Source organism: Pristiophorus japonicus, chromosome 4 (assembly GCF_044704955.1).
Source record: "Pristiophorus japonicus isolate sPriJap1 chromosome 4, sPriJap1.hap1, whole genome shotgun sequence".
In the NCBI taxonomy this organism is placed as follows: domain Eukaryota; kingdom Metazoa; phylum Chordata; class Chondrichthyes; family Pristiophoridae; genus Pristiophorus; species Pristiophorus japonicus.
The window spans coordinates 109,257,436-109,284,886 of record NC_091980.1 but is presented as its reverse complement, the minus strand read 5'-3'; the positions used below and the strand labels follow the sequence as shown (position 1 = coordinate 109,284,886).

The window sequence follows — 27,451 nt, the reverse complement described above, 5'->3', positions numbered from 1 at the left end:
CACATGATTCCAGATCAGAGTCAATTCCAGGCCACTATATATGAAACCTGGCAATGGCTTTCATCATGACAATACCGGGATGAGTGCTATGTAGATCATGTACAAATTTCTCTCTGCCTTTCTTCGGCATAACAACACGATTACCCAACAGTAAACAATCTGACTGAATGGATAGTGCGGCTTTTCAACTGTTGTAAGGTTTGGACTCATCACCCATTTGCTTGCGTATGGCAGACCAATCACCACAAAGGACACAACGTTTCACAACCGATAATATCGGGTCCTGGCTGGTCCAGGTCTTAACTTGTTGAGCCGTGACAGGGGTTCCTTCACTTTCAAAAGCATCCCTAACTAACTGTAGGTCTGCAGGTTGTGGCGTCTCCACCTCCGGTGTGGGCAACAGCAGATGGCTCAGTGCATCGGCACAATTCTCGGTGCCAGGTCTATGGCGAATGACATAATCATAGGCAGATAATGTCAGCGCCCACCTCTGGATGCGGGATGATACATTGTTTTTGGAAAACAAAGGTATAAATACCGATGAAATGAGTGGCTTGTGATCTGTTTCCAGTTCAAACCGAAGACCAAACAGATACTGATGCATCTTTTAAACCCCATACACACAGGCTAATGTTCTTTTTCTACCGTGCTGTAGTTAAAGTTTTAGAAGCATACGCAACAGGTTGTAATTTACCCGACTCATTAGTTTATTGGAGCATGCAACCAACTCCATATGACGAAGCATCACAGGCCATATACTAGACGCTTACACAGATCATAATGTACCAGCAGCTTGTTAGAGCAAAGCAGATTAGTAGCTTTATCAAAATCTCTACCTTGAGACACACCTCAAACCCAGTTGTCGCCTTTTCTTAACAGCATGTGCAGCGGCTCTAATGAAGTGATCAATCTAGGTAGGAAATTACCGAAGTAGTTGAGTAGACCAAGGAACAAATGCAGCTCCATCACATTCTGAGGCTTGGGTGCATTTTTGATGGCCATGGTTTTAGGTCTGTGGCCTGATGCTGTCAGCAGCAATTTTCCTCCCCAGGAATTCGACTTCCGGTGCCATGAAGATGCACTTAGAACGTTTCAGTCTGTGTACCACTTTGTCCAGACGATGTAGAACCACTTCCAGGTTCAAATGTCACGACCCATGGCCAGGATGTCATCTTGGAACATGATGGTTCTAGGGACAGACTTCAGTAGACTCTCCATGTTCCTCTGAAATATGGCTGTAGCCAAGCGAATTCCGAAAGGACACCTGTTGTAGATAAACAGTCCTTTATGAGTGTTGATGCACATAAGTTTCTTCGACATCTCGACCAGCTTCTGTGTCATGAAGGCCGATGTCAAATCCAGTTTAGTGAACAACTTTCCCCCGGCTAGCGTTGCAAACAGGTCATCAGCCTTTGGTAACGGGTATTGATCCTGTTTCGAAACTCGGTTGATCATAACCTTGTAGTCTCCACAAATCACTCTTAAACACAGGAACAATGGGGCTGGCCCATTCGTTAAATTCGACCGGTGATATGACCCCTTCATGCTGGAGTCTGTCAAGTTCGATTTCGACCTTCTCCCTCATCATGTACGGAACCGCCCGAGCTTTATGATGGACGGGTCTTGCATCCGAGTCCACATGGATCTGCATCTTGGCTCTGGTGAAATTGCTGATGCCTAGTTCAAACAGCGAGGGGAACTTGCTCAGCACTTGAACACATGAAGTATCATCCTCTGACAACAACACTTTGGTATCGTTCCAATTCCATTTGATTTTTTTCTAGCCAATTCCTGCCAAACAGCTTTGGACCATTGCCTGGAACAATCCATAACGGTAAATCATGAACTGCACCATCATACGACACCTTGACTACTGCACTGCCAATCACCGTTATGAGGTCTTTAGTGTACGTACTCAACTTGGCATTGACTTGACTCAGCTTAGGCTTCACAGCCTTTGTATCCCACAGCTTGTCGAATGTCCTCTGGCTCATTATTGATTGACTCGCACCCGTGTCCAATTCCATCGGTACCGGCACACCGTTAAGTTTCACATTAATCATAATCAGTTGGATTTTTGTTAGGAACGAATACAGTCCATACACTTCCTCCTCTGGTATCTCAGATTGCATAACCGGATCTGCACTATACTGGTCATCATCCTCCATTTGGTAATGCAGCACGCTTGCTCAGTTGCGGACACATGCGCTGGAGATGCCCCAGTCTCAAACAGCATTTACAAATGTACTGTTTAAACCGACACTGATGAGGCCGATGATTGCCCCTACAACGCCAACACGGTGGACTTTGGACAGCCACAGATTTCGCATACGCAGTCGTGTAGGCCCTGCCATATGCAGCTCTGCCAAACGACGATACTATCTTGTTTACAATATTTGTCAAGTTCCGATTTTCCAATGATATCTGCTTTTAACTTTTTGTCCGTCGTCATGCATGCCTGGACAATTGTGATGGCCTTGCTCAAATCCAGTGTCTCCGCTGCCAGTAGCTTACGCAGGATCACCTCGTGGTTGATGCTGATTACAAAGAAGTCCGCAGCATGTCTCCCAATGCGTTTTCAAACTTACACGGTCCAGTTAGACGTCTTAGGTCAGCAACGAATTCCAACGCATCCTGGCCCTCAGAACGAACATGCATGTAGAATCGATATCATGAGATAATGACACCTTCTTCTGGTTTGAGATGGTCACGTACCAGAACACACAATTCCTCATAGTCCTAGTCAATTGGACTTGTAGGCGAGAAAAGATTCTTTATGAGTCCATAGATTTTCAGATCACAAACCATGAAGAAGACCGCCCTGCGCCTAACTGCGTCAGTGGGTTCCTCCATTTTGTTGGCCACGAAGTACTGGTCCAGGTGAGCTACAAAATCTGCCCAGTCCTCTCCCTCCACGAATCTATCCAGAATTCCAATTGTGCTCATTTTTGCATGCGAAGATTCTCAAGTTACCTCGTCGCCAAATGTTATGTATGTAATAACTCGATAGACTGAATACTGTAAACTAACACAGGGTCAAACCTGGCTCTGCTTTATTAGGGCCCACAATGATTACATTAAATGATGGTTTGTCTTTTATACCTGGGCCGCACACACGTGCGTATAGCCCAATGACCTCCGACAGTGGCGCCACCTGGTGACTAGTAAGCCTAAGCATATATACATGAAAAGAAACCTTTTTTATGACTGTTTATCTTGCTGCATTAATATGTGTCAAGGTTTCCATGGTTTCATTATGTTTACTGTCTGAAAATTATTTGGAATGAAATCATGCTGTGAAATATAAGCATATGAATGTTTAACATATTCATATGAAATGTCTCTGTTGACAATTTTAATAGAGGAGCTAATCAATTTAAGATCAATATGCTATTACCACATATGATGAGGTACACTACTTTCCAAGATGACTAACAGTGTGAAGCTGAGTTAGACAGATCTCTCCCCAACCCATTTGAGTTGCTTTATAATTGCTAATCGCAGGTGGAGAAGATGTGAAATTAAGACAAAAGATCAATTATTCATTAATTTTTTGTAAAGATGACCTCTTCCACCTATCGTCATTCCCATCATCCTCCTTTCTCAGTTCTCTTAATGTAAGGCATATTACCTTGAATAATTAGTTTGCAGAGTTGGGGTCTTGTGTAAATCAGTTCTAAATGGTTAATCATGCTAAAATGGTAAAGTGTTAATCGTTCTCAAACTTCCTTGGTCAGGCTATTTGCATAATTAATAAGAGATGAACATTTGGGTAGGTGCAGTGATGGGAGTGGAAAATTGAGTGTAGGTCAAATTTAATGGCATGGAGATAATTAAAGGGAAGTATCGCAAAAGGGTGACAAAAATTCTGAAGTAACAGGCCAAAAATGAAGCAAAAAGAATCCAGGGGTGAGAAATTGGCTAACCCCCGAAAATGGACGTGGAGATCGTGGTACTCGATTACTCGTGCCCATTCATTGGGTTGAAGGCAGCGTGTTAATTTTGTGCCTGCTGCTTTACATGATTGTTGCGTACAGCCAGCTGTTCATTGGCACGGTTCATTGGCTGCACACATCAGCGGATGTCCCGATATCATGAGTGGCTAGGACAACTTACAGCAGCCTGCATCTCTTAAAGGGGAGGGGCATTGTGGCTGCAAGACATGGTACGAATCATTTGAAAACTGAATCTGTGCTCTGATAATTTGAGCGAAAGCTGAATATGTGAGAGAGCATGCACCAAGGTTTCTCAGACACTTCACTAGAGATCTTGGTGGAAGAGCTGGAAAGAAGGAGAGATGCCCTATATCTGCAGGGAGGCAGGAGGCCCTCCAGACAGATGCTCAGGAGGCAGTGGGAACGAGCAGCGGTGGAGGTCAATGTCAGGAGTATTGCTCCAAGAACATGGATGCAGTGCGAGAAGAAGTTTAATGATCTCACACGAGTTGTCAAGGTGAGTGAGCTCATCTTCAAATGACATATCGTACCAATTACACCAGGAGCTTCATCCACTGCTCAATTCTCTACACCTCATAACCCATCTATCAACAATCTTTTAAAAAAATATGGGCGTCACTGGCAAGGCCAGCATTTATTGTCCATCATTAATTCCCCTTGGGAAGGTCATGGTGAGCTGCCTACTTGAACCGCTGTAGTTTGCATAGTGAATATACTTCCACGGTGCTGTTAGGGAGGGAGGCCCAGAATTTTGACCCAATGACTATGATGGAATGGCTATATATTTTCAAGTCAGGGTGACTTGGAGGGGAACTTGAAGGTGGTGGTGTTACCATACACCTGCTGCCTTTGTCCCCTTCTAGATTGTAGAGGTCATGGGTTTGGGAGGCGCTGTCGAAGAAGCCTTGGCGAGTTGTTGCAGTGTATCTTATAGATAGTACACACTGTAGCCACATGTGGTGGAGGGAATGAATGTTTAAGGTGGTGGATGGGTTGCTTTGTCCTGGATGGTGTCGAGCTTCTTGAGTGTTGCTGGAGCTATTTGATGTTGGGGGATTCGGTGATGGTAATGCCATTGAATATCAAGGACTGGTGGCTAAATGCTGACTTGTTGGAGATCGTCATGGCCTGGCACTTGTGTGGTGTCAATGTTATTTGGCACTTATCAACCCAAGCCTGAATGTCGTCCAGGTCGTGCTTGACGAATCTCTATCAATCAGTACACAACCCTAAAATTCAAATGCGTTAGCTCACCCTCACACACTTATCATTGTCCCAAACCTCGCACCCACAACTCGCAGCTCACATGCACTGGAGCTATTCAGCCATGACAGCCACATCACCCAAACATATTGCAGAACACTCACTGACACACTTCCCTCTTTCCTGCAGGAAAAAGTGGCGCATAATAGCAGGCAACAGCAAAGAACTGGAGGAGAACAAGTACGCCTACATGTTTTAACTCCCATGGAGGAGACAGTGCTGGCCGTCTTGAGGTCATGGCCACTGGTGGGGCTGAAGCAATCGATGACCTAATCCCCCATCTCCAATCCCACTTCTCCTTCTTCATGCTCTCTTCTGACTTAGAAGCTGCAGATAGTGTATGCATGCAGTTCTTATTTTCTTCTCTCCCCTCACCACAACCCAACACGTTTCCCTTTTTCATTTCAGATACCCAAGAACTGGAGCCTTCTCAGTCAGTGGAGGAAGAGGAAGAAGACGATGATGATGAAGAGACACCATCACTCGATCTTAAACAAGCAGCCACCAGCTTAGATACTGACACTGCGCGTACTTTAGAGGCTAGGATAGATGAGATAGCTGCATGTTTTGAGACACTGGGCATGTGCACAGGAGCCAGGGCAGGAAGAAAGGAGGGCAGGAGGAAAGGTTAGGGCAGGAGGAAAGGAGGGCGGAGGAGGAAAGGATAGGGCAGGAGGAAAGGTTAGGGCAGGAGGAAAGGAAGGGGCAGGAGGAAAGGTTAGGGCAGGAGGAAAGGAGGGGGCAGGAGGAAAGGAGGAGGCAGGAGGAAAGGAGGGGGCAGGAGGAAAGGAGGAGGCAGGAGGAAAGGAGGAGGCAGGAGGAAAGGAGAGGGCAGGAGGAAAGGAGGGGGCAGGAGGAAAGGAGAGGGCAGGAGGAAAGGAGGGGGCAGGAGGAAAGGAGGGGGCAGGAGGAAAGGAGAGGGCAGGAGGAAAGGAGGGGGCAGGAGGAAAGGAGGAGGCAGGAGGAAAGGAGAGGGCAGGAGGAAAGGAGGGGGCAGGAGGAAAGGAGGGGGCAGGAGGAAAGGAATGGGCAGGAGAAAAGGAGGGGGCAGGAGAAAAGGAGGGGGCAGGAGGAAAGGAGAGGGCAGGAGGAAAGGAGGGGGCAGGAGGAAATCAGGGGGCAGGAGGAAAGGAGGGGGCAGGTGCCAGCTCGATGGAGGGTGAGATTGTACACTACTTCTGCTGCAGAATAGTCAGATGAGGACTTCGATGGGCCAGGCTACAGAAGAAGGCTGATGGGTGTACATAACCAAATGTTTGGTGCACTGGAAAGCCTGCAAGAAAACCTGCGCTCAATGTCAAGGAGCATGGAGGAGTCCAACACCAACTTGGCAAAAGGCTTTGCACAAACCTCAGAGCTCATGCTTTCCATCGTGGGATGGGTGGTCACCTCCATCAGCACACCTGTGGAACCCAGCTTGAAACAGTATCTGATGCCCGATGTCACAGTGCAGCACACAGCTTCCATCAATGGGCTGAGTACTGCTGGGGAATATTAGACTGCTGCCTTGCAAGCTTGCACTGCTGCCAACGTGGGTTTGGATACCACTATTCAAATGGTCTTCCAGAGCATCACAGCAATCTAGCAATCTTTTCTCCAACAAATCAGTAAGATTGTTGAGGCATTGCCCCAGGAGAGCAGCAGTGGCTCCATGAAGCACAAATATGCTTTCCTCTCTCAGGACAGCATTCCTGATCCCACCCTTGCCGCTCCGCCAGTGCCCTTGCTGTTGCCTGTCAGCCAGCTCAACCTGCTGCAGCCCAGGCTGAGATGGCACAGTCTGAAGTTGGGCCTTCTAGGCCCAGAGCTGCTCCAGGCTGCCCTCCAGGCCATCTGCAGTCTCCTCAATTGGAGGTCAGCAGCCTTCCATAACCCATGCTGCCACTGGGGAAGCACCTCATAGGAGCACGAGGAGAGACAAAGATACATGGAAGACGGGCACTAAGGAATGCACAAGAGTGATTAGGTTATTTTTGTTTGCCTCATGTAATGATTGAATTTATAAATTTGGATTTGAATGTGTATTTTATGGTGATTTTATGTTTGTGTTTTTGGAAAGAGGATGGTCAGAGATAGAGGAAAGGGAAGGAGCGTGAGACTGTTGGTGAATGGGGAGGTATGGTTGAGGTTACTGGTATCACTCATTAATTATATCACGTAGAGCCTGGGCAGAAAGGGGCTGTCTACGTTGTATCTTCCCTTCTTCTTTCTGTTCCTCCACTTCATGTTCCACTTCCTCCTCTTCCTCTTCGTATTCCTGCTCCTCAGTTCCTTGTCTGATAGATGGTGACGAGGGCTGTTCCCTAATAATGCCAGGTTAAGCAGCATGCAGCATTCTACCACAAATTCTGATATCCACCCAGCTGAGTACTGCAGGGCTTCTCCAGAGCAGTCCAGACAGCAGAAATGTTGTTTGAGGACATTGATGGTATGTTCTATAATGTTCCTGGTGGTAGTATGTCTCTCATTGTAGACCTGCTGTGCACTTGAGGGTTCCGGACCAGCATCATGAGTCATGCCATGAGTGGATAACCCTTGTCGTCCAGTAGTCAGCTTTTGACATGCCATGGTGGGTAAAATACAGGTGGTACAGAGGACTGCCATAGTTTGAAGGAATCCATGACTACCGCCATGCTAACGGGCATTCACCTGCATGATACGCTGCCTGTGGTCGCATACAAGCTGCACAGTGAGGGAGTGGAATCCCTTTCGATTAACGAAAATGGCTAAGTTCAGATGAGGAGCATGCAAGGCAATGTGCGTGCTGTCAATGGCAACCTGCACCATGGGTAGTCCTGCAAATTGTGCAAACTCTTGTGCTCACTCCGCTTGTTTGTCTCTGGCAATTGCACCAACAACTAACCTGTAAGTATTTTGTGATCTCTTTCAACAGCACTGTTGGGGGTTGGGGGGGGGGGGGGGCGGCAGTCCTTCATGCCATTTAATGCCGTGTTTATCTGTGCAAGGTTAAGACAGTGCGTAGGCTGCAGCAAGGCATTCGAAAATGGTAGCTAAAGTGTTAAATCAGAGATCAGAGTTGTACACTGATTGATGTCATAATCTGCTTGCTCTGCATGCTGCCAGGGGTCATTAGGTGCCTGTGCACAAACCTCTTTACCAAGATGGTGTCCGGCACACCTCCTGTTGGACATACATCTCGGATGTCATTTACCACTGTTAGGAGGCTATGTAGCACCTAAAAAATGGGAGCTACAGAGCCATATTTCTCTCCCCACACATCCAGACATGAGTCTTCAGGCTAATAATATGCAGTGCAGCATTTGACTCCTGTTTAATGGCTGCTGGAGAGCAGGTAATACTGCATGATGTGGTTGTGAATAAGTTCATTCCTGTGCCACTCCATGGCACCATCCCCATACAGTCACATTCCAGCATGCCTAGATGGAAATGGAGGCAGGCTTAAATTTGCAGCTCACTGATATGGTTACCAGCTCTGCTAGCCCTATGCTAGTTATTATCATTACAGCAGATGATAAAGTTTTGCATTTGGCTTTTAGCTGACCCACATCCCGTGACAACAGTGCCCACAGTTGTTGTCAGGTAGGTGTGACAGTGCTTGCAAATATGATTGGTGGCAACTTGGCAGGTGCAGCAAATCACATATTTCTGGCTGGTTTTCACCCTGGTATGCCTTCTTTCATGCAGTACCACATGAAGCATTACATGCTCTAATTGCGGGGCTTTTGGAGGACATTCAGTATATTGGTTTGTCAGGCATTCAGGCATATCTGTGCCATTCACTCTTCTGGCACATCCAGCATCAGAATTGGAGCTTCTCCATCCACTTATCGTTTATCAAAGTAAGGTATGTTCACTTCTGCCAGCAGATGTGCGTGTACAGGTACTAACAAATGGGCACGAAACACCCCTCATACAGCCTGAACTGCCTGACATTTCCTCCTCCTCCTCTTCCAAGCATCTCAGATATGGGAGTTGGAATTATCACTGGAAACTCATTGCTACCAGTGATGGTTCTGGGGCCAAAGAAATAAAAGAAAAACACAACTGGCAGACAGTGAGCTGTACTTTTGGCTCGGTTGTGCCTCAGTTTGCACCCTGGAGGGGCGGTAAATGGTGTTTCTAGGCATCCAGCTTTTACCGCCCAGCTGGCAAATTCAGCTCATGGTTTGCAGCGGCGCAAGAACTTACCACACTGGTGTCTAGTTTCACTGAGATCATGAAATCAATCATCGTGCAACACTCCACTTCCGCACCAGATGCAAAATTCGGCCCTAACACCTCATTTAACGTCCGATCCAAGAAACATCTGAAAAACTAGGCATTCTCAGGCGGTATGTGCAGTGTATTTAAATGGAGGGATGAGGTTCTTACATCGCAGGTCACATTGACTATAACGGTTGTGCAAATCACGCTGCGTGAAGCTCCGACTTGCAAACAGCACTTTTATTTGCCATTACAGTGTCCTTACAACTTCAGTGAGAGAATTTAATGTGGGCATTACTAGTTCGACAGTGAATCATGCTCCATGCTATTGCCAGGTGGTGTCAAGCTAGAAGAAGGGCGCTTGGCCATGTCGGCCCACGGATGAGGAGAGGCCGAAGATGTCTGGGAAAGAGGGCTTTCCTCCCCACAGCTTTACAGGCACCAATGCTCATACTTCCAGCTCTCTGAGGAATAGTATGTGAGAAGACTGGAAGCAGCTCGTTTCAGTACAATATTTTAAATGAACAAAATTATTTCCACACCACTCACCCTGTAAACTATTGAAATGTTAGGCAAGTTATAGGAAAGCACCAAACACATGTACAATTGCACTAACAACTAACCTGACAGATATGCCATCTCCTACAGACAGACCGATGCCTGGACCGCCAGGCAGCTTTCCATACTCCCGTCAACAGGTATACGAATTCATTGTGGTGTGCTGCATTTTGCACAACTTGGCCATCCTGAGGGGCCAGGCATTGCCAGTGGGGATTGCATGCCCACCTCAGGAGGAGGAGGCGGATGATGAAAATTAGACTGGCAAGTTCCCCATTTGATGGCTACAACATTCAGGGGGGAGGCAGTGTAGAGATGCTGCTGGACCAAGAGTTGCACATTGCCAGCTCATAATGGACCAGTTCTCCCAAATGGAGGAAACTGAGGGATGGATCTAATACTGGACACGCTATGTGCCCCCATAAAGGCCCTTCAAAGTTTCTTCCACACATTGAGCAATGTATTGCAATCTTGGATGCCATTTATATAGAGGCAGAATTAGAAGCACTGTGAATCCAGCATTAATACTGTGCCACTCCCATGTCATTGCCATATGATTTAGAAATCTCCTTCTGTTTTACATAGGAGTTTCTTCTGTAACCCATCATCATTAATTGTGGTTTCATATTTTGAATTATGGAATACATGCTGCAATGTTGAAAGGAGTTAGGGAGGAGATAACAGAGGCTCTGGCCACAATGTTTCAATTCTCCTCAATTATACAATTGTGCCATGGGACTGGAGAATAGCCAATATATCACCTTTGTTCAAAAAGGGTTGAATAATAAACCAGATAACAATAGACCAGTTAGTCTAATGTCACTTCTGGGCAAACGCTTGGGAGCCAAAAGTGAGCCCCGCCCCAAATGGTGCACACCTACCGTCTTGAAAAGTTTTTCTCTGCCCCAATCCATGGAGCAGAGATATCGGAGACATTCACCACTTAGAATATTTTTTTGGGTCGAAGCGGTGTTCTGGGTGGCTGCAGGGCGGAAGTGACCTTGCAGTGCGTCGGCTGCCCCAACCAGACATCAGCACCGCGCAGCTAACTCTGCAGAGTTTTCAGTTAAGTCCATTGGGCCACCAGGGAAGGTTTCGGTGGGACAACTGCCTGACACCCAAGAGGGGGTGCCACGCTGCCTGTTAGCGGCCTGGCTGAACCCACGGGGCATAATTGTCGGCCCAACCTGGCAGTCGGCTGATAATAAAAAATAATATGGCGACCATGGCAGCGCCACCTCCCCTTTAAGGACGGATGTGCCGCCCAGCCACGACAGCTCCCTGCTGGGGAAAGCTGGCAGTGGCAGCGGTGCTGCTCCTGTGGGGCAATTCCGTGCTGGGGTGGAAAGTGGGTCACCTACGGGCGGTGAGTGGTCGGCACGTGTCTGACGCAATGAGAAAACAGGCGGAGCAGAAAGCCGTTCCTGTCGCTTCCGGCCCGGGGGCAATTTTAGTTGGGACAGCCGATCCGTCTGCCCCCAGTCAATCAGGCCTCGCCGCTGCATTCCCACCTCTTAGAAGCGGTGATGGAGGTTATGGAGGGGGGCAATTTTGTCCCCCTGGAATCCATATTTTATTGTAAAATTATTGAGCATATAAGTATGCATGGTTTAATCAAGAACAGCAGTTGTAGAATTCTTAACGACAAGTCATGCTTGATAAATTTAACAGATTTTTTGAGGAATTGACCAACTGCTTAGATAGGGTATATGGATTTTCAGAATGCGTTTGCTAAGTTGTCTCACTTCTCGGTTTGTTAGGAAAATCAGCTGTATTGTATGAGACAAAATATAGCAGCATGGACAGAAAGTTGGTTAATGAACAGGAAACAAAGTTAGGGCAAATGGGTGTTATTTGTTTGGAAAAGGGTTGGAAATGGTATACCCCAGGGGTTTTTGCTTGGTCCACCTTTATTTTCAACATATATCATTGACTTGGGACTTGGGCTTAGAACTACAACTTTGAAATCTGCTGATGACAGAAAATTATGGGGTTTGGCAAACAGCAAAGAGAATTGTAAAAGGCATCAGGAAAACATAAATTAGCTGAATGGGCTAATGAATGGCAGATGCAATTTAATATGGATAAGTGTGAGGTAATACATTGTGTAAGGAAAAACAAGGAATAGGAAAGAACATTAAATGGAAGGACACACACTTGTGTAAACGAGCAAAGAGACTTAAGGGTTTAAAGACATGCATGTGCAGGTAGATATAGATGTAAAATGGCATTGTATTTATAAAAAGGACATAAGAGTACAGAGATAATGATCAATTTGTACAAAATGTTGGTTAGGCCACAGTTAGAGTACTGTGTGCGGTTTTGGCCACCCCATTCCAGAAAGGACATTAAAGCCAGAGAACAGACAGCATAGATTCACCAGGATGATGCTATGAATGGGAAACTACAGTTATGAGGAGAGACTTGAGATACTGGGAATATTTCCACTGGAGCACAGTAGACTAAGAGGAACTTTTAATCGATTTTTTTTCTGAATTATGAAGGTTTTTGTTCGATCATGAATTTAAAATTGTCACTAAAAGATTGAGGAAAGTGATTAGAATAAATGTATTTATGCAGAGAGTTCTTGGAGCATGGAATGCTTTGCCACGGGAAGTGGTTGAGGCAGAAACCATGGCATCATTTAAGGGAAAATTGGATACATATTTGAAAGAGAGGAGGACACAGGATTACAGGGAGAGTGCAGAACAGTGGAATTAGTTTTGGAATGCTGCAGCAAAGAATCAGCACAGATACAATGAACCAAATGTGCTATAAATTTCCATGGTTTTAAGATGTTGTTGCTTTGGCCGAAGCTTGTAGTTTGACTGAACTTAGCACTGTTAGATTGATCTTATTTATTGTATAAATTAATCCATACTGAAGTGTTTGATTATAGCCAATTCATTACCAAACATAACGATGACATTAAACACTTTGCAGTCACTGTGTAATTGAACAAAAAACAGTAATGTCAAGATCAGTAATCTTCAATAGGAAAAGCCTTTATTGCTAATTAATGTTCAGATTATTCACAGCCATACAAAACTCCAAACTTTTTTTATCTTTTCAGTGTTTATAATTTTCAGCTTCTTTAATCATTTTAGGCAAAGTAGGATCATAAAACTTCCTGATACATTTGCACTGTAAACTTGTAATTAAAGAACCACAAAGGATATAGATACAATTTTTTAATTTATTCTAATTATATTAATTTATATATTTGCAAGGTTGCATGCACAGATTTCCAATTTCAATTATGGCTACATAACTGCAATATGATTCAAATAGACAAACATACAGTTGTAAATCTGCATGCTCGGTGAAAAGTGACCAATATAGATTTTTTTATGTGTATTGTAAAACATGTTGATTGGTTTGGTTTGTCATTATCAGTTGAATCTTGTGCCTAGTTGCAAATTCAAAATTAATTACTGTAATTTGTAGTCTCTGTTATTCAGCAAGTATATAAGTAAATTTTTCAAAACACGAGACTAATACAATTACAGTGGGAGTTTAATTTCATTTTTCATATCATATGCATGCCTGAACAAAACTGAATTGCTTGACTAAAAAGTTACAAACTATATTATACTAAAATGATAAACAACAGATCTTATAGTTTCCCCGTGTTTATATATAAAAATGCCAATGGTTGGGGTGATTTGGAACTTAGTGGGAAATGAAAGTAGAAATCTTCTCATGCTCCTTGTAAGTAACCGAGGTTGCCACAGAGCAATTTTTGTGAGTATCTTTGATGTTCAAAAAGAATTGCCTGTTGATTAGTTTGGATATGAAGAGTTTCTTTAATGTAAAAAGTAAACCTGATAATATATTGGAAAAATACTGTAGAAAAATGATATAATCTATGAATTATTGCTTTCCTTTCACAGGCTGTTGATACCAATTTGGCAGCTGTTGATAGTCACTGGATCTTCATAAATGAGGTAATTGAAATTGAGTAGAAATTTGTCAAATATCAGTGTACTTTGTCTTTGTTCATTATACTATATGTATATACAGAGTGCCGATGTGCATCTTATCTGACTAGGAGCCACCTTATAAATACATGATTAGAAGAAAAACACAGATTTAACTTTTCACGGTTTCATTTTGATTTTTAGAGTGTTATGCATCGTGTGAAGTTGTACTCAATATTTACTTTAGTGTACAAATTTTTTTTGAAAAAGCACTTTGTTGAACTGCAGCCATTTGATTAATTCAAGGGCTCGAAATTGGTGGACATACCGCCTGCAGACCGCAGACATACTGCCCAAAATCGCCAAACTGATCGAAAAATACCTACATACCGCCCATATACCGCCCGGCGGAAAATTCATCAGCAACATACCGCCAGGCAGTATGCATACCATCCGCCATGCACACCACTGACATACCGCCCAAAATTGCCAAATTGATCACTTACCACCGACATACCGCCGACCTTGCAGACTGCCCTGGAAAAGGTGGTTTTAAGTCAATCTTCGGTATACATCTTCACCTGTAAAAAAATGTTTTATCTCACCCCCATCCCCGTCTTTCCCACCCACCAGTCTATTCCCCCCCCCCCCCCCACAGTGATCTCCCTTTAGGTAGGAATCTCCGCACAAGAAGCGATCTCCTCCCAAAAAGCAATCTCCCTCCCAGAGCAGTGATCCCCTTCACAGGTATCTCCCTCCACAGCAGCAATCCTCTTCACAGGTATCTCCCTCCACAGCAGCAATCCCCCTTCACAGGTATCTCCCTCCACAGCAGCAATCCCTTTCACAGGTATCTCCCTCCACAGCAGTGATCCCCTTCACAGGTATCTCCCTCCACAGCAGCAATCCCTTTCACAGGTATCTCCCTCCACAGCAGCAATCCCTTTCACAGGTATCTCCCTCCCACAGCAGTGATCCCCTTCACAGGTAACTCCCTCCATAGCAGTGATCTCTCCCCCTCCGCCCCCACCCCCGCCCCCTCCACATACCTGCACATCGCTCTCAGGCCGGCAGTTTCTGTGGATGCTCGTCGGTACCTCTCGGGGGGGGGGGGGGGGCGGAGCTTCACAGCAGCATTCGCATGCGCACAACTCGGAACCCGAAGATTCCCGAGTGAAAATGACGGGCTGCACTCCGCTCCACTCGTTGCACTCCATTCAGCATACCGCCAAGTAAAAAGTGATGAAAATTGCGCACCCGGCGGTATGAAACGACATACCACCGGCATACCGCTGATAAATGGGTGGACGATCAAAAGACAATCATTAACCTCACAGGAAATGTATAATTACTATCTTGGTATCCTACAGGCATTTGTTCAAACATATAATATCGGAACATATGAACAGGTATAGACTATTCAGGACTTCGAGCCTGTTCTGCCATTCAATTAGATCATAGCTCATCTGTACTTCAATTCCATTTACTTATTTTGGTCCATATCCCTAGATACCCATATTCAACCAAAATATATTGCTCCCTGTCTTTTTCAAATGACCTAGCATCAATAGCTTTTTGAGGGGAAGAGAGTTCAAGATTTCTTGCTCGTAGTTTGAGAAAGTACATCTGATTTCACTTCTGAGTGGCCTGGCTCTAATTTTAAGATTGTGGCACTTTGTTCTGAATTCCCCCACCAGAGGAAATAGTTTCTCTTTAATGACCCTATTGAATTATTTTATCATTTTAAACAACTCGATTAGATCAACCCGCAATGTTCTATACTCAATGGAATACAAGCCTTTGGAAAATGCAGCTTTGTGTTTGTGAAAGAGTTGAGGAAATTTGTATGATGTATAAAAATTTATTACAGTTCAGTATTGTTAGATCTCTTAATTTCCAATGAAATACGAACTCCGATTGTAGTTTTAATGTAACTTTATTCTGGCAGCAGCAACAAGCTCTTGGCTTTAAGCCAGGCCTATGTCCTTCTGAGACCACATGGCCAAAAAGGCTGTTTTTAGACCTGGTTCAATTTACAGAAAAGAACCCGCCTTCTTTGACCTTATTGGCTCAATTGATAGTCTGTTAACCTTTAATTGGCTCGCTACACAAGGCCCTAAAATGTCAAGTTGATTGATGACTTAATGCAATGTGGTCTGTGTTTACTCAAAACTGCAGCCAGGCTGCAGAGCTTGAATTCTCTATCAATCCCCCCTTTGATTCTTTCACAAACTGAATCATAAAACATCAGCTATCACTGGTTAAACATTCTACAAAATAATTTCACACATGTTACTGGAGTTTCCTTCTAAAATTTGTTTATGTGTTTCGCCACATGTCCGGACTAGTAGCTTCCACACACATTTACACCAACCCGAGTTCCATCGTGGCCACAATGGAAGTCTGGTTTTAGTAGGTTAATTAACCTTATTCCAATTTAATCCACATCAATATCTTAATTCAACCAGTAAACAACCTTCCCTTAAGCATAACATATCCCTGTGCCATGTACAGACGGTCTGCTGGGACCTGCAAGGTGTCTCACATGCGGGACAGCAGCTACAGCCACCTGGTTGCAACAACATTTAATCAACATAAACAAACAATATAAAAGTAAAACAATTACAACAAATAGAATTAAACCTTCCACCAATGAAGTTCCTATTGAACCTTGCCATTCAGTGGCTCCGCTCCACAAAGTGAATGATGGGGGTTGCTTAAGTTTTTCTACCTCCTTTTAGATATGCTCCGCTAAGTGGGTAATTTCTTCGGAGCTATCTGGGATATATGTGCAACAGTCAGTTCTGAGTAGGGCGCAAGTACCTCCCTTTTCAGCCAGGATGTAATCAAGGGCCAGTCTATCCTGTAGGGCTACTGTGCGGATTGCTACCATTTCTGCATTGATTTTAACTAGTGCCTCTGAGGTATCATTGGCTACCCGTTCCACAACGGATGCCATGTTAATAGATTCCCTTGCCAGTCTGGCGGTCCCATACCTGGGGATCAGAATGGCAAAGAACCTCTCTGTTTCTGTGATAGCTCTCTTCGGACGGTGTAAATGTTCCGACAGTGACTTTATATGATACATATAAGCCACAATGTAGGCTAAATAGCAGGATCCCGCCCAATTCTGGGGCAGCCAAGGGTAGGCCTTGTGGCCATACACCCAATAGGTGCCATTATAGGCAATGAAGGTTAGCTGTTTCTTTGTCAGCAACACTCCAGGGCCTGTCCAGGCTTTTCCATCTGTTTTATTCAGAATCTCCGTTACGTTAAAAATTCCCACATCGGCCCAGTTTGGATGGTTCCGTGGCTTGATTACATTATAATTCTAGGAGAAGTTACTATACCCCATATTTTGGCCTCCTTTGATGTTTCTAATCAGACAGACCGATTCCCCCGGTCTTCCTATTCCCGTTGTATTAGTGATAACAAAAAATGGGGGCTGTTTGGAATTATTGTAGCACGGTTGGTATCCCCCTTCAAAGGTAGTCAGATTGTAACCTGCTGACTTCCATTTACATGCTCAGTTTTCCATATCCTGAAACGCATTGCCTGTTTTGTTTTGATTAATTATCCACTCAGCCATTTCCGAGATATTCAAGGGAACTGGCCTCAAAGGAACCCCTCCCTTTGAGTGAATAGGAATATGCGCACACACCCAACAACTAGAAATGTTACCTTGTTTGGCATAAATGTATGACATATATAAAAAGGTATTTACATGTAATTCCATTGCTACCCTACTATTTCCTTTTGGTGCAGAGGGTCGGCTAGTAAGAAGTAGGCAAATATCTAGAATACCTACAGTCAGTAATACAGTAAATTTATACATTTTGGCAAAAAGTAATTGTCCTTATTAGATTTCAGCTTCAGTTATGGGTGTTCATTTAACGTGTGAAGCGTGGATTCAGGCTTTCTTTCCTTGGACTTTAACAGCTGCCTGGGTGGTCAATAACACTTGATAAGGTCCCTCCCACTTGGCACCCAAAGGTTCTTTATGCAACTTTTTCACATACACCCAGACTCCCGGGATGATGTCATGTCCTCCTTCGGGTGGATTACCCCAAGCTGCCGATACCTGTCGGGAAACAGAACTAATAGCATTGGTTAGGTTCTGACAGTATGATAACAAAGTGTCACTCATTAAGTGAACATCAGCTTTCCTTAAATCGATAATTCCTGGCAGCGACATGGGTCTTCCTGTTATAATTTCAAATGGGCTTAGACCTGTAGTTCTGTTCGGGGTTGCCCTAATGCTACATAGCACTTTTGGTAGTGCCTGGGGCCATGGTGTTCCTTCTTGGTGATATTTGGCAAGCTGTTGTTTCAGAGTTTGATTCATTCACTCTACTTGTCCTGATGATTGTGGATGATAAGGACAGTGTAAATCCTACGTAATGTTCAGTAACCTACAGACTTCTTGGCAGACAGCACCTGTGGAGTGTGTTCCCTGATCTGAGTCAATGCTACTCGGGACTCCCCATCGGGGAAAGTAATCCTTACACAAGACCTTTGCAGTGTGATTGGCTGTGGCTCTTAGTTGGGACAGCTTCTACCCATCTAGAGAATCTGTCGACCCTGACAAGAATGTTAGTGTATCCTTGGCATGAAGGAAGAGATATATAATCAACCTGCAGATGCTGGAATTATCCAACAGGGGCAGGGGCCTCAGTTGGGGCATCACCGTGATGGGTCCAGAATTATTTTTCTGGCAGACCACACAGCGGTCTGCTACCAGCTTGGCATGTTTTTTAAATCCCCGACCCCACCAGCTTTTCTGGAACCATGCCATCATCTGTTGTGAGGCCAAGTGTCCCCACGAGTGGATCTGTTGGGCTAAAAAAGGCATAAGCGCTTGTGGCGCGACTGGCTTGTCGATAACTCTTTGTCTCCAGACACCATCTTCACATAGCTTAATTCCTGCCTCAATCCATGTCCATTTTTCCTCTCAGGAGCAATCGCTTTGCACTGTTTGAAGGTCTCGTGTCAGATTCCTGAGTGCTTTCAATCTGCACATCTGTGTTGATTCTTCTGGGGGAACGCCCTGTGAGGTGGCATCTTTAGCTGCCTGGTCGGCTAGGGCATTTCCCTGTGCTTCCATGGTATTTTCCTTGGTATGGGCCTTACACTTCAGGATGGACACTTCCTGAGGTAATTGTATGACCTCTAGTAAGTCTCGGACTTCTTTTCCATTTCGGATAGGTGTACCAGCAGCAGTGAGGAATCCCCTTTTCCGCCATAACAGACCAAAGTCGTGAGCGACTCCAAAAGCATAACGTGAATCTGTGTAGACATTAGCTGTCTGTCCTTCTGCTAGTCGACATGCTTCTGACAGGGCCCGTAACTCGGCCTGTTGTGCTGACGTTCCTGAGGGTAAACATCCTTTTGCCACTACCTCATATAAGGTTGTAACTGCCCATCCTGCTTTTCTGGTACCATTGTCAACAAAGGAGGAACCATCTGTAAAAAGGATGAGGTCTGGGTTGTGCAGAGGCTCCTCTGCTGCTAAGGCTGCTTCTTCTGTTTCTTTTAAAATCTTCACGCAGTCATGCTCTTCACATTCTCCCCCCTCTTGCTCCCTCGATTCTGACATCGGGAGCACAGTTGCGGGATTAACCGAGCTGGCCCGGACGATATGGAGATTAGGAGCTTCCTAAATTGCTGTACAGCGGGTCCATCTAGCTGCTGTCACCTGAGACATTCTATTCATAGACAGCAAAGCGTGTATGACGTGGGGACACTTGACAATCAGCTTTTGGTCGAGGACTAGACCCACAGTGATCATTACCGCTCGACATGTAGCTTCCATGGCCCTTAGGCAACTTCCCCATCCGAGGGCTGCCGCATCCAGTTTTGCCGAATAATAGCCAATAGGTCTTTGCCGATCCCCATGTTCTTGTGTCAGTATAGCTGTCATATAGCCTTCTTTCTCATGGACAAACAGGGTAAATGGCTTACCACTGTTGGGGATTCCCAGAGCCGGTGCCGAACACAAAGCCTTTTTCAAACTCAGGAAGGCCTCTTGCTGTTCCTTAGTGAGGGTGATGGCTTATTTAGAGGCACGGTTCTCCTTCAAAATATCATTCAGTGGCTCAGCAAGCTGTGTGAAGGAGTCAATCCAATTTCTGTTAAAGTTACACAATCCCAAAAAAGACCTTAGTTCCTGAATAGGGGTGAGTTTTTTAGCAGCCTGAATGGCTGCAGTTCTATCCTGGGTAAGTTCTCTCTTTGCTTGTGAAATCTTTTGTCCCAGGTATACAACCTCTTCTTGGGATATTTGTGCTTTGTCGATGCTGGCTTTATGTCCTTTCAGCCAAAGGTGGTCCAGCAAAGCTTGTAAATCTTGTTCATGCTGTTCTTCCGTGTTTGACGCTAGCAGGATATCGTCTACATATTGGATGACTGTGGATGACAGGGGAGGTAATTCTCGCAAATGGCTTTGTAAAGCCATGTGGAATACCGTAGGGCTGTTGTGGAAACCCTGCGGTAACTGGGTCCAAGTATACAGTTGTCCTTAGATAGTGAAAGCAAACCACTGTCGAACCTCCGGTGCCAAAATCCATTGGCCATATCTATAACCGAGAAATATTTATGTTCCGGTTTGAGGGCATTAAAAATGGTGGAGGGATCTGCAACCAAAGGAGATTTTGATCAATACACTGGTTAGCTTTTCTATAATCGACAGTCAAATGCCAAGTCTCATTAGATTTCTGTACCGGCCACACGGGGCTATTGGAGGAGCTACGCGTTTTAATAAGCACCCCTTGTTTCTCCAATTGCTGAATAACTGGTAAGATTCCCGCGATGGCAGTTGGACTGATGGGATACTGTTTAGTGCATGGAGGCTTGGTCCCGGTAAATGACACAGGCTCCATCTGGAGTAGGCCACAATCGTTCTTATCTTTAGCCCATATCGGGTGTTCCTTCAATTCTTCTTACTTCAAAGTTCTAATTTACCATGTCACCCGACCATTCTCGAAATGCAACGATGAATCTACTTGGATTAGAACGTCCATTCCCAAAAGGGGTTGATCTACTGGGCCTACCCAGACCGGTGTGGTTAGTTCATGTGGACCCAGCCCTTTCAGTACCGGTGTTGTCCTTTTAATCTCCATTTTATGGCCCCCAACTCCATAGGCTGTACGTGCCCTACCATTCAACGACAAAAAGTCTCCATATTGTAGGGGTAAGCATGTTAATTCCGCCCCTGTGTCTAAAAGACAGTTCACATCCTTATTGCCCACCCTCACAGTTATATACAGCCCATCTCCCCTTTGTTATATTAGTGCGAGGAGGTGGACCAGGGTGGGCTCTAATCGTTTTTTGCTATCCCAAGTAACTCCTTCTGTTGTTGTATTGTCAGTCGCTTAAATGCTTCTATGAGGTCGTTATCTTGTGACAAGCCTGGCTTGTTGGCTGAATTGTATCCCTGGCTGCGTCCTCTTCCCCGGCCATGACCTTGCTGTGTCGCTTTGCACGTCTTGGCCCAGTGACCTTCTTTCCCACAATAATGACATTTTCCGGGTAATTTTCCGAATGACTGTTTATCGGAATCCTGGGATTTCCATCCCATAGCCTGTACAGCTCGGACTTTAGCTCCCATATCCCGATCTAATTGGTTACATCGATCCACCAATGCTGCAAAGGTAGTTCCTCTACCTTCCCAGTCCAGTAACACTACCTTAAACATTTTGGACAGTTCTGGCTTTAGACCTGCCACGAAAGCTGCTTTCAGGGGTCCAAACACTTGTTCATCCATCTCCTCATCCGTATTATTCATACCCGAATGAACTAGCCACATGCATCTAAACCGCTCGTCATACTCCAGGACCTCCTCTGTTCCTTTCTGTTGGCAGGCTGCAATTTTTCCTGTCTGTTTTAGCTGGACTGAAGGCTTGCAGCCACTGTTTAATCGCCTCCCATCCTGCGTTTAATTCTTGCTCATCCTGCTCCAAAGCTTCTTCTACCTTGTCGTGCAATTTTCTTCCTTGTGTTTTTTGCACCATTATGGTCAAAATTTGCACTCCGTCCCAGGGATGAAGTTGATATATATATTTCTTAAGCGGTCCAATTGGTCCCATGTTTTTACTCCCCCTTTCTTTGGATTGGGCAATTCCTTGGACTATTTATCAATTTTCTCTGAGTCTGCCGGATCATGAAATAAGTATTCTGCATACACCCTTTTCCTCGTTTTTTTGGTTCCACCTTCATCCGCAGTCTCTTCTGATTTGACTACAACTCGTCTTTTTTTAAATGGGGCAAAGCGCACCCATAATTCTTCATCCTCCGACCCTGTATCGTCAGAGGATTCAGAATCTGTATCTATTCCTCGGTCGTGTCTTCGGGTTTGCGCTCTTAATTTATCCAAACATGGGTACCCTGGGAATTGACCGATACATTTTCCTTTTCCTATTGCTGTCTCTTGACCTAATGATTTTTTCCATTCTTTAATTTCACCTTTAAGATCTTTAACTTCCGCTTCCGACTTTTCAAGTTCAAGTCTTTTCTGTCGCAGCTGTGCACAAACAGCTTGCAATTGGTCCTTTGTACTGGTCAGTTCTCGATCATGTTGGGAACGCATTATAATTTCATTCCGCTTTCGGATCTGTCCCATAACGGCTCGGGACCATCTAGTTCGCTCTTTATTTTTCATACGGGTCGTTTTTCCCTAGACCCTTTTAACCTCGTCCAACAACCATTGTCCTTTGGAGGTTCCGTACATTTGTTCGATCTTAATACAGGTTTTAGATAAGTTGAATTGTTGCTCTTTCAACTATGTATTCTTTCAACTGTTCGAGGATTTCATCTATCGAAACCTCAGGTGGTGCCCGCCCGCCTTTAACAGTTGTAGGCAATTCTTTGCTCTTATCTCCTGCTGCCATAATACTGATTTCTTTACTGGGGTCTCGAGTCGTAGGCTTTCCAGCCGATCAGTGGGTCGGTGATTGATTAACTAACACACCGCCGAAGTTAGACGTGTATGGGACTCTGAGCCGCCTACCAACCGGAGGGTTCGCAAACCGGAGGCTTTTGGAATCGCATAGGAGAGGCGAATTTAGACTTTTGACTGAGGACTTTTATAAAGAGGAGTCCTTACCTCAGTATGTAGATCCGATGTCCAAAATTCAGTTTCTTTCCTCAGCGATCGTGTTCGTGACGCCAAAATTGTTAGATCTCTTAATTTCCAATGAAATACGAACTCCGATTGTAGTTTTAATGTAATTTTATTCTGGCAGCAGCAACAAGCTCTTGGCTTTAAGCCAGGCCTTTGTCCTTCTGAGACCACATGGCCAAAATGGCTGTTTTTATACCTGGTTCAATTTACAGAAAAGAACCCACCTTCTTTGACCATATTGACTCAATTGATAGTCTGTTAACCTTTAATTGGCTCGCTACCCAAGGTCCTAAAATGTCAAGTTGATTGATGACTTATGCAATGTGGTCTGTGTTTTCTCAAAACTGCAGACAGGCTGCAGAGCTTGAATTCTCTATCAAGTATTAAAATAATGGACTAGATGTTAACTAAACCAAAGCAGTAATAGCCACTGTGGATAAATATATACATTTGATGCCTATCATAGAGAATTTCCAGCTGAAATATGGCTATTTAGTTATCTTATAACTAAACTACCAATAAGTGCAAGGAGCTGTTGGACTTCTTTGTCTCTAAAATTGTTACCATCTGTTCAGGAGCCCACCGCCTTTCCACTTGCCCACCAAGCCAAACCTCTCCCGAGGTTCCTGGCTGCCCTCGGCCTGAACCCCATGTTGTTTTCTCATTTCTATCGTAGTTCGGGATCGGGGGTTGTTAGCGGGGAGGGGAGATTCCGGTAATCGGGAGGGAGGGTGGCTGAGATCGGAGCAAGGGATTGAGAGTTGGAATTGGGGGAGGGATAGGAGCGGCAACAGGCCATGGGGCAGGCTGGAGATCAGGAGTTGGAGAGGGCGGGTAGGGCGATGTAGATACCACGATTGGCAGATGGTTTGCTTGAGGGGGTGGGCGGGGGGGGGGCGCAGAGGGGGGGGACGAAGCACTCCTGCTCCTCTTGGCTCACAAGGAGTGTTCTAAAAAACATTTTTTTTACTTCTGCAGCTGGCTGCACTCATCTCCATTTAAACTGTTAAATTTAAATCAGGCTCCCAACTACACTGTGGGAACCTGATTTAAATATTATAATGAAGTGTCCTGCCTCTCCAAGGCTGGACACACAAACGTCTTGAAACCTGTCAGCGTAAAAATGGCAATGGGCGCATCCATGGCGGGTTGAGGACGTGTTCTCCCATTTAAAATTTTGAACCATGCCCACCCCTCGATCCTCTCCCACCCATTGTGGGGGGCTTAATATCAACCCAATATGGTCAGGTTCCACAAGTATGCTGCCAACACCCAGCTTTATCTTTTCACTACCGCCCTTGATCCACTGCCTCTATCTTGTAAGATTGCTTGTCCAACATCCAGTCTGAATGAGATGCAAGTTGCTCCAGTTAAATATTAGGAAGACCGAAGCCATCGTCTTTGGTTCCCATCACAGACTCTGTACCCTCACCACTGATTTCATCCTCTCTCCTGTCTCAAGTGAAGGCAACTGTTTGTAACCTCAGCAACCCATTTGACTTTGAGTGGAGTTTTTGACCCCCATATCCTCTCCATTCCAAAGACTGCCTACTTTGACCTCTATGACATTGCCCATTTTCACCCCCGCCTCAGTCTATTTGCTGCCGAAACCCTCATCCATACTTTTTCACCTCAGGTAAGTATGATGGTTCCAATGCTCTCCTGGTCAGCCTCCCAAACTCCAACCTCCATTAACCTCAGCTCATCCAAAATTATGCTGCCTGTATCCTATTTCGCACCAAGTCCCACTCACCTTGCACTCCTGTACTTGCTGACTTACATTGGCTGCCGGTACCCTAATGCTTCAAGTTTCAAATTCTTATTTTTATGTTAAAATCTTTTCATGGCTTTGCTCCTCCTGTAACTTTTTCCAGCCCTACAACACCCCCAACACCCCAAACTCTCTTACCAAAGCAAAATACTGCAGATGCTGGAATCTGAAATAAAAACAGAAAATGCTGGAAATACTTAGCCAGTCAGGCAGCATCTGTGGAGAGAGAAACAGAGTTAACTTTTCAGGTTGATGACCCTTCGTCAGAACTGGAAAAAGTTAGAGATGTAACAGGTTTTTAAGCAAGTGTAGGGCAGAGAAAGGGTGGAGAGGAGGAAAGAACATCAGGGAAGGTCTGTGTTATGGTGGAAGGCAGGAGAGATGAAAATACAAAGTGATGATGCTGCAAGGCAAAAGGAGATGGTAATGGGGCAAGTTAAGAGACAAATGATGAGTCTAGATAGAGTGTAAATGGCAGGATCATCAACAGCTGCCATGGGAAAGAGAAAAAAATAGGGGCAGAGGTTATGGTTTGAAATTGTTGAACTCGATGTTGAGTCCAGAAGTCTGTAAAGTGCCTAAATGAAAGATGAGGCGCTGTTCTAAAATGTTTCAAATCTTCTGGCCTACCACTATTCTTCGCAACATTGTATGCTTTTTCTTTCAATTTGGTACTATCCTTAACTTCCTTAGTAGAGTCTTTCTTTCTCAATGGAATATATCTTTGTTGAGAATTATGAAATATCTCCTTAAATTATCTATCATCTTACCTTTTAATTTATTTTCCCAGTCCACTTTAGCCAACTCTGTCTTCATACCTTTGTGAAAAAAAGGTGATATATAAATGTAAGTTGTTGCCTGGCATCATTATGTAGGTCGTCCTCTTCAACTAAGTATTTGAGAACCAAAATAAAGTAGAAGAAAAGTTAGGAAATGGTTAAAATACACTTAGCTTTTTATTACCATGTCCTTTTCATGACCTCTAGGGTACTTTCTGTTGCCTAGCAACTGTAGATGACTCTTTCAAATAGGTATTCTTTACATCTGGTGTCTTGGATACCAGAATGTTGGGAATTGGCAAGTAAGATTGACATGCCTACAAATAAATATTGAAATGAAATGCCTGCCTAATTTCTAGGTCATTACCATAATAGGGACAATAACTGCCAAATGCTTCAGTAAAGCTCTCATGCTGGTAGGTTATGAATGCAGCTGTATCCCAGACTATCTCCTCTTGGAATTACCAGTCTCTGATGGCATTGAACAAAGTTAAATACAATTTTGTCCTGAAGGGGCCCACCTGTTGCCGAAAATGGTACCAATACCTGCTTTCTACCTGGCAGAATTCCTGGGCAGCCCAGGAACACCCTCCGGACACCAAACATGCCACCAAACTGAATCTAAATGCAACAAATATGCAGAAAATCACATATATATATGAAAAAACTCAACAAATTTACCCAAAAGCTAGCTATTTAATCAGAAATACCCAGAATATGTTTTTCTGGACTGGGCTTCAGCGCAGAGACAAAAAAAAATCATTTGGGCTTTGAGTGCTTGGTTTCCAGATCCTGTTGACAGATTCAGTGTGTATGTGTGTGAGAGACGAAACACTATTGCCAGTTATAGTTTCCATCTTGCTCCTGTGATATCCTCATAAATAAATCACCTGTTACTGCCAGGGCTCACAATGATTATCTGCTACTTGGACAACACATTGGAGGGTGTCTGCCACACATTACACTATTCCCAGCAGGCATCAATGTCTTCAGTAGGCGGGAGCATGGAAGAAACATTGATGGAGAGAGCTAGTGTGAAGAAAATAACCAGTGTTGGTGTAGATAAATGAGTATATTTTATTTCCAAGTGGAATCATAAGTTGTGACAATTCCTCTTCAAAAAAAAATCTAGCCAGACAGGTCAATACCTCATAAGGTGTACTGGGTGAGTCGCAGTCTATGGACTGAGAATTGGGTTTGTATAATGTGATGGTCCCAGAAAACAATAACTATTGTAGCATTTGTTATTAAATTCAGTGAGTATTAAACTAGAAATGAATTCAGAGCTTCAAATGACATGAGCTCGGAAAATTTGTGGTGGCCATATCACTCCCCTGGGATCCTGACACTGAAACAACCTGTTATGGTAATACCGATAAGTCGCGCTGTTCCATTGACTAAAAGTGAATCAAAACCCACTTTTATTTACTACCAATCAGCACTGAGCAAGCACCACAACAATGTCCAATCAGATAACTCAAATTTTTGAAACCCACTTAATTGAATATATGAGTGGCAGATGCCTATGCCATTAGTGGTACATCTTGATTGCCTGCCCACTAAAGAGGCCCTACATACTGTGGTGCTGATTGCCAGGTCTGAAGGGCAGTGCTGCATGCAGGGTGTGCTGCATCTACTGCTCCCTACCCCTCTGCCCCCACACACACCCCCATGAAGTGGATTATCTTGCCTCCTCGGTCCCTTTTCCATGAAGGCCACTTTAAAGAATGTTTAAATTTCTCCCCTGAAATCTTTGTTTCAGGCCACAAACCTCAGTATCAATCACTAGGTGGGACCCCCTTCCACCATTTAGTGGCTTGGTCTCATCAGACAGACTACACTGCAAAGATACAATGGGTCTATGTGAGGCCAGGGACATCTTACTGTTGGGAATCCTTACC

The 27,451-nt window shown here is 44.6% G+C and overlaps 1 protein-coding gene across 1 annotated transcript in view; it reads left to right on the top strand.

The window, feature by feature from the left end:
• Positions 1 to 27,451, top strand: part of LOC139262477 (glutamate receptor ionotropic, delta-2-like) — a 644,533-nt gene that overhangs the window by 331,868 nt on the left and 285,214 nt on the right. The window contains exon 5 of the mRNA XM_070877660.1: positions 13,856 to 13,909. Within this exon, the coding sequence (XP_070733761.1) occupies positions 13,856 to 13,909 (54 nt within the window). The remainder of the gene's footprint in view (positions 1 to 13,855; positions 13,910 to 27,451) is intronic.